The 13,299-nt window shown below is 40.0% G+C and overlaps 1 protein-coding gene across 1 annotated transcript; it reads left to right on the plus strand.

Moving 5' to 3' along the window:
• Nucleotides 1-1,599: 1,599 nt before the first annotated feature.
• On the plus strand, nucleotides 1,600-12,640 carry LOC119429083. Its single transcript, XM_037696801.1, has 7 exons — nucleotides 1,600-1,848; nucleotides 6,330-6,494; nucleotides 8,552-8,677; nucleotides 8,766-8,929; nucleotides 12,116-12,203; nucleotides 12,317-12,412; nucleotides 12,483-12,640. Exons 1-7 carry the CDS (start codon nucleotides 1,788-1,790, stop codon nucleotides 12,638-12,640), a joined length of 858 nt encoding a protein of 285 aa, XP_037552729.1. The 5' UTR covers nucleotides 1,600-1,787.
• Nucleotides 12,641-13,299: the final 659 nt, after the last annotated feature.

Consider the following 13,299-nt stretch of genomic DNA (forward strand, 5'->3'; position numbering starts at 1 on the left):
CATGGACGATGTGTGTGAGGGTGGACATGTTTGGAGGTTGCTGTGTTGAAGCTCCATGGATCAGCCTCTCTGCAGCTCTCAGCACCTTCACTGAGCCTTGAGGGAATCACTGAGCTGCTCTTGTTCTTCAGTTAGAAGGTGGGAGCTCTCGTCAAATGATGATCTCCAGCATCATCTTGTTCATGCCAGGCTTTTCATCCACTGACCACAGACACCTGGAAACATCAGGGGACCAGTAGTTGTTTAACACATCTGGAAGGAAACCAGTGAGATTTTAGTACGACCATGACCATTATGATATGATGGTATGTGGGGGAGTGGTGGTGCAGAGGTTACAAGATGGGCCTGTGATGGGAAAGTCGCAGGTTCAACTCCCGGTACCGTCATCATCAAAATGAGGTGGAAAAGGTGAAACACCCACACCTGCCTCCACCCTCATAGGCCCCACTCTGGGCCCCTGAGCAAGGCACTCAACCCCCACCATCTGCTCCTAAACAGGTCTCTCTAGAAAATGAGTTCTCGTGACTCAATGAGACTACCTGGATAAATAAAGGCTAAATGAAAAAATAAAAGTTTAAAATAGAAATACTCACATCATGAGGCTAAGGTTGTGTGTGTGACGTGCACGTTCCTGAGGTTGTGTGTGTGACATGCACGTTCCTGAGAGTGTGTGTGTGACGTGCACGTTCCTGAGAGGCCACAGACAGAGCAGCTCCAGCTTTTGTTGAGTTCCTGTAGTCCTGCAGTTTTCAAGCTGAAATGAAAAAACATCATGAATATGAACTTTACAGTCTATAGTTACCTGTTCATATAAACACATGGAGGTGTCTCACCTTGTGACTGACAATAAAATATGTAACTTTATGAACTCTAATGAACTTATAATGATGCTCCTACTCTTTGAAGGTGAACCGATGGTACCACACCATCTCTCTGTCGGACAGTCTGATCAGTTTGATCAAAATCCTCCAGTTTAAAATCCTCACTGCTCAGATGAATCCTCCTCAAAGATACTTCCTCCTCTTCCTCACATCTTGTTCTTTGGGAAACCTTCAAAATGAAAACAGGAGATCTGTGTCTACACAAAAACATTGTACAAAGGAGGTCAACCTTATTTTCTATTTCCCATATTCTCCCCAGTTTTATTTTTTTATTTCCTAGAACTTAAACAAAACTCCAATTATGATACATGTCTCTTGATAATGAACCAAAGCTGCTGAAATTGTGAGTATGCTTGTTAGAAAAATATTCCTGTCATCAGATCTCAGTCAGCTTCATTGCAGCTGAACATCGTGTTACACTGAACATCACATCAGCTGGTGGACATAAATACAGTACAGTAATATTATATTCACAAAATACTAACAATAATATGTTCATCTTACTTTTGAAAAGTTATCCCACGAGACATGACGTCAACAGTCCGTCGATCTGAACAGAAATAAGCTGCGAAGTGCTGAGACATCTGCTTTAACCGAATAAGGACGACCGTATCAAGATGGCGGCCGAAAATCCTGCGCCGCAGCAGCCAATGAGGCATCTGGTGATTATATCTATGGCTGGAACGATACTTCGTCCCTGGGTGTGGTCACCAGTTTTTTTTTTTTACTTTCGGTTCTTCAGGCTGAAGTTAGAAACGTCCTTAAGGTTGCTCGACCTCATTTAACTTATATTTTATTAGCTAACAGACATATATAACTCATATCTATCTGAGGCAGATCATGTAAGCGACTAGTTGTTTTGTTTTCTTGTTTTTTTGCTCGAAAGTCTTTAGTTTAATTTCGAAGATGTTTCCTTCGGTTAGCTTTCTGGCTATCGTGCTATGTCATTTAGCAATAAGTACTTCCGGTAAGTTTTTTTTTGTCTTTAATTGTTTTGTTTTTTAAGTATTGTTGAAAGTTTTATGAGCGTAACCATGAACATTTCACTAAATATTCAAAGATTTTGTAAAGCATTTCGTGTTTTCTGACCCAGATATTAGACGTATGCATTGACTTAACTCGTGAAAACAAAATACAGTTTTTATTATAATTATTGTTCTTATTGTTATTATTATGGTCACATATTTGTCTATAAAGTGTTTTAGAAACCAGATTAGGAGTGGTGTGACCATGGGTATGACCTGATGTGTGTGTCCAGCTATCATATTTCCAGGAAGTAGTCTGTTTCAGCGGTGTTGATGGGTAAAACAAAACGTTTTCCATTCCGTGTAAACGTGCTTTTAAAAATGGGATAAATACTTAAATATACGTAGTTCAGCTTTAATACTCACATGCCAGTGAAGAAGCAGCAGGTATATATCGTGCTATATTTGATAAATGTTTAAATATTAAGAGTAAATCAGCAGTCCATTACATTGTTTAATGGCAGATCAGGATACAGTGCAGAAAACCAGAAGACAAAAAAAGAAATAAAAAAACCTACGCTATTTGTTTGCTGTTATAATTATTTTAACAGTTTTTATTGACAATTTTTAATTTTTTTATGAACATATGACAAGAACAAGCATATCAGGAATTTCATTCATGTCACCAGAGTGGCTCCACTGTAAATAAACTAATGAAATCTTAACGAACCCTATTGTGAGGACTGAGAGGAAAAATGCATACCCGTATTTTCCGGCGATACGTCGCAGTTTCTTCATAGATTTGACAGTCCTGTGACTTATATACTTTTTATTTTTTTCTATATTCATAACTAGGCCTGTCGCGATAAACAATAAATCAATTAATCGCACGATGAATGAAAATTACCGGCCTCGTTTTCATTTATCGGCTTTATCATTTCTTCGTGTGTGTCTCTTTCTGAAGACGCTGGATGACAAACGGCTCAACTCTGGTGCTCTTCACTGACCCCTCTCTTTCTCTTTTCTCTTTAAAATCTATTTTAATGATCCAAACTCACGTTTTTGGATCATTAAAAGCAGCTAAGCTGAGAAGCTAAGCTACGAGCTAAGCTAACAGGCCGACCTTGAGGAAAACCCTCCGTTTTGTCAAAGCTCCAAAGCGCCTCCCTTCCATTTTTCTTACAAGACATGCTGCTTGCTCCCACACTATCCATCCTTCGGTTCAAACAGTCTCATTGTGCCATTCGGTGGTCAAAAAAAAAAGGTACTACACTCAAAATAAAATAAGATGGAAAACATTTCTTCTTAAATTTGACAATAATAACTAGGGGTGCGAATCTCTGTGTCAGACGATCCGATTCGATTCCGATTTTTAGTGTCATGATACGATTTAAAATTAATTTTTCGATTCGGAAACGATTTTTCTGTTGAAATAGTCATAAATTTTGTTTCAATTATGTAACTGACAAGTTGAAAAGATTAAACCACAATGTACCATTTATTTATTTTACTGTATGAAATATTTTTTATTCATTTTATATTTATACCAAAAATAGGAAAAAATATAGGAGGGCATAAAATTCTGTAACTTAAATTACCAGTATTAGGTTAGCTTAGTTGCCTCAATTAAAATAATAATAATCTAGGAACAAATTATCCATCATCTTTACCCACTTCTTCCTTTTTGAGTCACTGGTATCACTGGTGCCCATATCAGCCATCACTGTGTGAGAGGCAGGGGGACACCGGGACAGGTCTCCAGTCCATCACAGACAAATAATTCAAAATATATAAATATAAAAGTAAACAGACTTCAGCATACCATAGTATATTAACCTTTAACTCAACATAAAATACAGACTTCAGTTATTTTTAACCATATTGCTCTAACATTTGTTATATTTTCAAAACTTAACCTAATATGAATTGATTCATATTTAGTAAATCTTTAACAAAATTTCAAAACCTGTGCAAGTTTGCACAAAAACCTCTTCAGAACCATAATTTATAAACCATAAACTGTATCATTTAGAACTGGCTCCAGGTGATGTGTGTCTCATCTCTTCAACCTGTTAAAAAGACAAATTACATTAAGTTTGTTGTACAACTTGTCTATAAGTTTTAGTGTAATATGAGAAAAAGCAGTTCCCTTTGAGCTGCAGCTGCATCAGAGCTTCTCCCATCCGTTGTTTCATGGTGAAGTTATGGTGCTGCTTTATCGCAAAAAAAAAAAAAAGCTACGTGAAGGAATAACGTACGTTGAATCCATCGTATTAAAAATAAATTTAAACCCCTCGCCTTCCAATGAGCTGTCTGCTCATAAATTCTTTGTGATATAGCCGGAGATGGAAATCTTCACAGCCTTTGGGGAATCAGCTGGAAGTTTGTTGCAGAGTTCGCTGGTCGGCTGCTTCGCTTTCATCTTCCGTGAATTTTGTCGTATATCCAAAATACTGTCCCGCAATTTTATTTTACGCTTCTTGTAAACAACTGTGTCTGTCTTCACCGGAACATTGTAGGATCTGAAATGATTTTTAAAGACGAAGCAGCGAGTTGAATCGCGCTGTCTCCCTCCTCCATGCTAGCAGGCTCCATTCAGATAAAGGGAGCTGGCTAACCAGCTTGCTGTACGGCGTCGCGCCCGCGCCCGACCCCCCTACACGGCTCAATTCTACGGTGGCCGAACAGGGAGTAAGAGTGGAAAAAATATAAAACTTAAATTCATTTTAAAATCAATTTTTGGATCTTTAGAAACAATTCGGAATCGCCAGAACTAAGAATCTAGATTCATCGAAAAAACAATTTTTTCTGCACCCCTAATAATTACTAATTATTGTCAAATTTCAAACAATATTATCGTTTATCGCAATAATTTCTGAGACAATTAATCGCCCAGTAAAATTTGTTATCGTGACAGGCCTATTCATAACACAATTTTTGGCTGATGCTTTAAATGTTCATACTGACATGAACCAGAGTAAACATTACCATTTGCAGCCACTAGAGGGCCCTCTAGGCTTTTGACAACTACAGTTTTGCATATATGTTGTTCCTGTACCGCTACCCGCCCCCACCAAACATTGACCATTAAAGTGAATTCATTAAGGAAAAGTTAAACCGAGACACGCCTTTGCTATAATGTCAAAACAAATAATTGTTTTTAAGTGTTAATCTTGTTAAATTTCGAAGAATTGCAACAGCGAGTCTTGTGCGCACTCCCGCGGCCGCCAATCAATTTTTTTTGTCACGACACCGGCGCACATTTCCGTGGGGTTAGCGGTGATGCATAATAAACACGACTTATACGCAGAAGCGATGTTTTTTTTTCCTCTTCATGATGCTTTTTTTTCGACTGATGTGACTTTAACGCCGTTAAATACGGTGCGCATCTAGCTTAGCTTAGCTTTACAACTCGAACCCCACACTCTCTGTTTGAATTGAGAAAGCTCCTTGGATGAGAAGCGAAACGTCTTCAGTTACAGATGAAGTCCAGATGTTTTTGCTTTTAATCTAGTGTGGGATAACGCGCAAAACAACAACAAAAGGGCCGACAATGCAAAATATTTAAAAGAGCCACCAAGTGAGAAAAAAGTAAAATATTTCTCATGTTTTCTGGTTGGAGCGTGCACAAGATACTTGATAAGTCTAATGCTTTCTTATCAAACATTTCTATTTTTCTAAAGAAAGACAGAGGGGAAAAGTTAGTCGCTCCATAGCATGAAGTCCCTGTGTCACGTCCATCCATTCTGCAACAGTTCGGTGGTTCCCCCCATTTAACCATTTTCAGGTTACTGCCTTTTTATTATCCACCTGGAATATTTGTAATAAACGTATGTCTTGTTTCTTCAGTCTGTTTGGTTTGTTCATATAAAATATGCTGAAGCTCTCCAGCTGTGGCCCTATAATTCGTTGCACTGTTTTAACCACATCTGTCCAGTAGGGGGAAATCTTGGGACGCTCCGTAAACATGTGGAAGTGGCCTTCTGATGTATACCCCCACGTGACGTTCCCTCCAACATTTACAAAGTTCATCATTTTTACTTTGGCGTTCCTTCACACTGGGTGTAAAGTCCATGAATCAGAGCTACAAATATTTATGCAATCTTCTTCAGATCATTCTGTTCTAGCCTCTTTCTCTCGTCCGACCTAAATGTACATTGTAGTGTCTTTTCCATTTGTGACACTGACTAAGTCTTAGTCAGTGTTTCTTTACTTGCGTCTATAATAATGCTAATTAAGTGCCTTGTATCCTGCTTTTTTTAAGATATTTGCATTAAAGTGATGTCTTAATTGAATATATCTTTTAAAAAAATCTCCTAAATTATAACCATTTGTTGGAAAGTGTCAAGAACTTTTCCAGATGTTTTGCTATTTAGACATAAACTAGAGTTGAAAAAGACAATGGGTGGATAATAATAACGGTGTGAAATGTTAAAGATGCCCTTCTATAGTAAATTTGTTGATTTTTGTTTTCATTCTTTAGCCCTGAAAGAACTTCCCAGTATAAACGTAAGGGTTGGTGGCACAGTGGTCCTCCAGCCTGGTCCTGTGGACGGTAGCATCTCTAGTGTGACCTGGAAGCACAACATCGACCTCGCTGTGGAGTGGTTTAACAGTGAGAAGCCTGAATACTATCGTGAATTTAAGGGTACGCTCACCAGTTACAGTCATGTCAAACTTGATTATTTAAGGGCTCTCTTTAAGGCTACAGACTTAAAGGGATACTTTATTTTTAGAAGTGATGTGTCAAATAGTTATGATTGGCGAGTGTATTATCAGCTGTGACATCATTCATAAAGCAGAACACTGAATTCTGCGTAAATATTTAAGGTGCTAAATTAGTTTCCTTTCTTGTAACTGGATTACGTCTGAGTTATATGTTGATGTGTTAATGCAGACTTAGCAGCAGTCTGCCAGAGGACATGAAGGATCCGGGTTAATTTAAACCTTGAATCTATGAACTAGCGTAGAGCGTAATAGAGATATATGAAATGGCATTAACTGCAATGATATTGTTAAGACTGGAGTTGTTTTGAGACGCCAGCGATCCACGTCGGTCTATGTTCCGACTATCTGGTCACCATTCAACTTAGACATCTGGAGGACAAACTGGCCATAAAGTGACTCTGCTGTCTTTAATATGTTAAAATAAACTAAGTAAGTAAGTAAGCGTATAGCAGCATAACTAGGGGGTAGCTCAGGAAACCGAAGCCAACCCTAACCATAGGATTTATCAAAAAGGAAAGGCTTAAGCCCAGTTTTGAAGGTGCACAAGCCTCACGGGCAGCAACTGGAAGTTGGTTTCCACAAGAGAGGAGCCTGACTACTGAAAGGTCTTCCTCCCGTTCTGCTCTTGGAAACTCTAGGAACCGCAAGTAAACCTGCAGTCTGAGAGCGAAGTGCTCTCAATGTTTCCCCTACCATTATACAAGTGGGGTGCACCGCCCCCGTTAACAGAACCGAGCGCCTCGCCTACCAAACCAAACTGCGCACAAACACCCCTCCCCCGCACCTGTCGGCACTGGCCTAACGCTAAGCTAGCGGCGCGCAATACAGGCACACTAGCTAAAAAGTGCGTGAGCTGTCTCTCCCCTCACGCTGGACCCCCCCAGTCTCAAACTGCCGGTATAAACAGCGCAGCTCATCTGTAGCTGTGCCCTCCCCCCCCTTCAAAACAAACAGCGTGCAACAACATCCCCCCACCCCCGGTCGAGAAAAATCACAGAAAGTGTTTCCCCTAGTTAACTTGCCATGGCGGGGTGCTCATCTCATCCATGGTTTTTGTTGACGGGGGGGGCGATGGAGACATGTCTGAGTGCAGCTTGTAACAACAGTTTTTGAGTGTTGGGGGGGCGACGGAGACATGTCTGAGTGCAGCTTGTAACAACAGTTTTTGAGTGTTGGGGGGGTCGGGGGTTGAGCTAGAGGGAAGAGGCGCCTTTAGCTTTTTAGCTAGAGTGTCTGTATTGCGTGTTGCTAGCTTAGCATGACGCGTTATGCGTTGTTTATATAGACAGTTGGTGTGTGTGTGTGTATGTGGTGTTCAGCTTGAGAGAAGAGGTAACATGAGCGCTGCCTTTAGCTTTTTAGCCAGAGAGCCTGTATTTTGCGCCACTAGCTTAGTGCTATGTCAGTGCCAGGTGTGGGGGGGCGTGCCAAGTTTGGTTTGGTAGGCGGGGTGCTCAGTTCTGGTGACGAGGTGGGGCGCCCCGCTTGTGTAATGGTTGAGGAAACACTGGATGAGATGAGTGCCCTGCCATGGCGAGTTATCCAGGGGAAACACTGTTATGAAAATATGGAACAATAAGATCTGTAATATAAGATGGAGCTAGGTTGTTGAGGGCTTTGTATGTTGGAAGTAAGATTTAAAATAATAAATTACTGTAAATGCTAGAAGCCTAAAATGAATCGGTGTAAATATGTGTAAAGTTGAACAAAGTTTAAAATGTCTGAACCATCCCTTTAAATAGGATGTAGTATTGTAGCAGAGATCCAGTGTAAATACAAAACCCTCCATTTTTATAAATCATGTAAATAACAGTTAATTGTATGGTGATTTGTCAGTTTTGTAGCTTTCTGTCAGTGTTTTCCTACATATTTATTTTCCCCATCTTGCTTTTAGGCATTCGATGCCACTTATAATAAAAATTAATCAGGTTTTAAAAACGCAAAAGGAGCAGAGACTAATTTCAGTCGTTCTTTTAGATCACGCTTCCTTGAATCAAGCAGATGGAGTTTTGACGATCAGCAGGTTGACTACAGCGTTCAGCGGCACGTACACGGTTGAGATCAGCAACAAAGTCATCAGCTCACAGAAACTCCAGGTCTTACGTAAGTCGAAGAACTTTCACTTTAATACGTCTGCTTTTTTATTTTGTATTGTTTGACTCAAACTGATGTTTGTTCTTGTTTCTATTAGATCCAGTCCTGAAACCTACAATTTCAGTGAAAAAGAAAACTGCGACTTCATATGTTTTGATGTGTAACCCCCACGTCAACGATCAGGCACAATTGGTCCAAGTCAAGTGGATAGTTGATGAACAGGAAAGATCAGAAACATCCAACACGCTGACAATAAATGAGGTACGAGCAGAATGAAGGTGGCGGCGAGTGAATCGATCGTAACCAGATTTCTATGATTCATTCTTACCCGAACATCGACATCAACGTGCGAAACGTTTAGATCGGACAGTTTGAAGTGGCAGGTTATGAGCAGTTAATATCTTACCTGTTGTAGATGACCCTTTGAGCGACCTGTTTGGATTAACAGTTTTAATGCTGACACAACTCAAATCCACAAAATCTCATATTACATAACTCAAATACTTTTTTTTTTTATAAACCTGTCCACCGCCTAAGGCTGGGTGATATATCAAGAATTTCTTTAAAAAATTCTCTATTTTCATGCAAGATATAAGATCAGACAATATCGATATGGTCTAAGTTGCGTTATATATTACAGCAGGGCTATTCAAGCATATCAGCACATTAATATAAACAAGGCGACGAGGCCCAGAGAAAACTAAATCACTGGCCTCAACCCACCTTCTTGCCCTAGAGTCTTTGTGACATCTTACTATTACACTATTACAACATTTTCAGGAAACAGCACAATGACGGCTTCGCTAAAGGTTTTTAATGATGTCGTTGAAGCATTGGATGACAAGAATTATTGTGCTGCACTTTACTAAGACCTGTCTAAAGCTTTTAACACAGTAGAAATTGACATCTTATGTCATAAGCTCTCAGAAATTGGTTTTTCAAATCACACTATTGGTCGGTTCTCTAATTCTCAGATCGGAGGCAATGTGTTCATCATAATGGTACTTCTTCCAGCTATCTAACTGTTAACAATGGTGTACCACAAGGCTCAGTGTTAAGACCCACCCTCTTCACAATCTACACAAGTAATGTAGGTCAGATTATTCCTGATACATCCTTACATTTCTATACTGATGACACAGTTGTTTATTGTCGAGCTAAGATTTTTCAGCTTTTGACATCATCCAGTCAGATTTGTTCCGTCTCAAACTGGTGCTAAATTCTGACAAAACCAAAGGGATTTTGTTTTCAAACAGGAAGTCGGTCCCAGCAGTCCGTCCTTATATTTTATCTTCATGCTGTTCCTATTGAGTTTGTCTATTCTTACAAATTCTTGGGTATCTTGGTTGATTCGCATCTCTCTTTTAGAATCAGAATAAACTTTATTTGAATTGCACCGAGGTACAACGCGAATATGTACGTACAGTCGTCCGAAAGACGGGCGGAGTGCACGAAGCTGCAACTACAGGAGAGCGCGGCCATTTTATCCTTATCAGATAATAATCTTAGATAGGAAAAGGGGGAGAAACTTGAGGGTAGATAGTGGTATTACAAAAAAAGATCTTCACGTCTTGTCTATCAGGACACGATATGAGACATCAAAAAACTCTACCAGCAAGCACAATAAAACATGATTACATTTGCATTTGACATCAAGGTGTTGAGATTTGTCCATGAGCTTTTTTTTTTTTCAGATCAGCCACAGTTTCTGAAGATGTTGTTTCCAGCCAGCAGTTCTGATAAGCCTGCACAGAGAGTTCTCGTGGGGGATGGGGGGGGGGGGGGGGGGGCGATAGATGAAGCTTTTGTCCTTGGGTACTCACGTCCCAGGAGAAATTTGATAGTCAGCCCGTCTCCGAGGCCATTGGGAGTCAGATTAGATAAGCTTAATATTTGTTTTTCTTCAGGCAGACAGATTTTTTCTTCAGCCTTGAGTCCATCTGGGCGTTCTGGTTCCGAAAAAGCCTAATTGTGGAATTAAGTTTCACTGATCCATGCTATGAGTCTCCTTCAAGGTCGAACCCACCACGCTGACGAGTCCCAGAAGCCGCAGGTGGTCTGCGATTCTCAATCGCCTCCACCTTGTTGATGTGTTCATGCGTGCACATCTGCTCACAGACTCATGTTCATGTTTGTGCTGATGTTCAATGTTTTATGTTATGAGTGCTTAGTGTATATTTAGTTGATGTTTTTCTTAGTTCATATCTTAGATGTTACTGTTTTTCTTATACATTTTATTGTTGGATGTAACTGGGACCCTATGTACATAATTTCGCTCCACCACATGTACCACATGAGGTGCGAATGACAATAAAGAAACTCTGACTCTGACTCTGACTCTGACTGACTTACGGTCAAGCTCGTAGACCAGACGATTTAAAGTTCCCACAGTGAGGACCAGACCTTCACACTGACTCGGGAGCTTTTCCATGGCCAAAACTGCTCCCGCTGTCTTCTTCAAAAGTCGATAAAGCAGAGCCCCGCCTATGCCAAAAAGCAGAGTCCCTGCTATCATAAGTCCAAATATGTAAACGTCTTCAACATCCTCTTGAGACAGAACAGAGAGGCACATCAACTGCCACACTCCCCACTAATCCATGACGTACCCCACAGCGTGAGTCTCAGCTGGACATGCCGGTTCCCCAGGACCTTGTCGTTTTGATGAAAAAATCTTATCAATAGAGTTGAACGCCCACAATACCAAATCTATAATCTTCTTAATTTATGTTCGGGAGATGAGACCCAGGCGCTTCAGACAGACAGAGAGCAGAGCAGGAGGAAGGAAAAAAACGGGGGAGGAGAAATTGAAGCTGCCACCTCGATCAGAGCCTGGGAGGAAATTTTAAGCCTCATCTTGAAAACTTGGTAAGGAAACTCAACGTTAAACTGGGTTTCTTTTTCAGAAATAGATCCTGTCTAACTTTGAATGCTAGGAAACACCTGGTAGCTGCAAATTTTTCCCTCCATTGATTACGGTGACATTATTTACATGAACGCTCCTACAAGCACCCTGCAGATGTTGGATACTGTCTACCATGGTGCGTTATGATTCATAACTGTCTGTAACTACCGTACCCACCACTGCACCCTGTATTCACTGGTTAACTGGTCATCATTAACTTCACGCAGACTCTCTCATCAGTATATTTTTATCTTTAAATCACTTCTTGGTCTGTTGCCTTCATACATCTCCTCCTACACGTCTCTGCGTAAGTGCAGTTACAGCGTGCACTCTCAGGACATTATTACTTGCAGTGTTCCCTCAGTGCGGACTGAACTAGGAAAGATGCTGTTCATAACGTTTACCTCAGAACGCTACTTTATAATGACTGACATGTGACTTTAACTCCCCGGTGTTTATAATCAAGTCAAAGAAGGGAATAAAATTGGGAGTATGGTTTGGTTTTAGAGATTGTTGCTAATTTTGTTTTTCCGTGTGATTTTTAGGAGACTGCTTCACGTTCATTTTTCTGTATATTGACGAATCCTGTCAGCAACATGTCGAGTGACGCCGTGACAAACCCTTTCCTCACAGGCGAGTCACTACAGATGTCCATTAAATCCTGAAATATATCAGTACTCTGAGACAGAGAGTGGAAGGAAGAATGAACTGTTGAAATAATTGCCTCTTTTTGTTTTGTTTTGTAGACTCTGACAATTCTGGCCTTATTATTGGAACAGTAGTAGTAGTGATAATCCTTCTAGCGGTTCTGGTGTTCCTGTTAATCCTTATTGTCAGACCACGTAAGCATCAAGCATTTTATCAAGATCCATTTTCTTAACAAATTTATTGACATTTTAAATTTTTTCACAGCGTCCTCATTGAAAGACAAACCCGCAGTTAAAAGACTGCGCGATTCTGGTTTTGGCAAAGCGATTCTTTCCGCCTGCAGCTGCTTGACGGGTAAGCAGGAAATGTGTAAACATAAACAAAACAACAAAATCACTCCCCAACTCCATTACCACATGTAAAGCATTTAAAGTTAAAGAACGATCTTCCTCCCATTCTGCTTTCGGAAACTCTAGGAACTGCGAGTAAGCCTGCAGTCTGAGAGTGATGTGCTCTGTTATGAAAATATGGAACAGTAAGATGTCGAATACAAGATGGAGCTAGGTTGTTGAGGGCTTTGTAGGTCAGAAGTAAGATTTTGAATTCAATTCTGGTGCAAGTCTTGAGTCTGTATTTTTTTAATTTTTAGGTGTGAGCTGCTGGAATATCTGTTTTGTTTTTTTAAAGCTTCCCGACAATTTTGTGCACATATTTCCAAAATGATTGTCCTTTTTAATTCTCATATGACTCCATGACTGTCAACATTTTATCAGCTGCCATCAGAGGCCTATTAATTTGGCTTGAATTTGTCTGAAAATATTCGAAAACATGGAAGCATTTAAAAAAAATTCACATCGCGCTTGTGTTATAGTTCATTTGTTGTGAGAATTATCTACAAAAGATCAGCTTCACTCCAACAATAAAGCAGTCTGTGGATTTTAGGGTCTGTCTTAAATAATAATGAAAATGTCCATGAATTAAATCAGTTTTTCTGTATTTTCTGTCATGACACCCTACAAAGGTAGTGAAGCTCATTTTTTCAAAAGAGATCAGAAATGCTTGGCCATTTGCAATTTCACTT

The sequence above is a fragment of the Nematolebias whitei genome, chromosome 23 (genome assembly GCF_014905685.2).
Source record: "Nematolebias whitei isolate Nwh7 chromosome 23, NemWhi1, whole genome shotgun sequence".
Taxonomy (NCBI): Eukaryota; Metazoa; Chordata; class Actinopteri; order Cyprinodontiformes; family Rivulidae; genus Nematolebias; species Nematolebias whitei.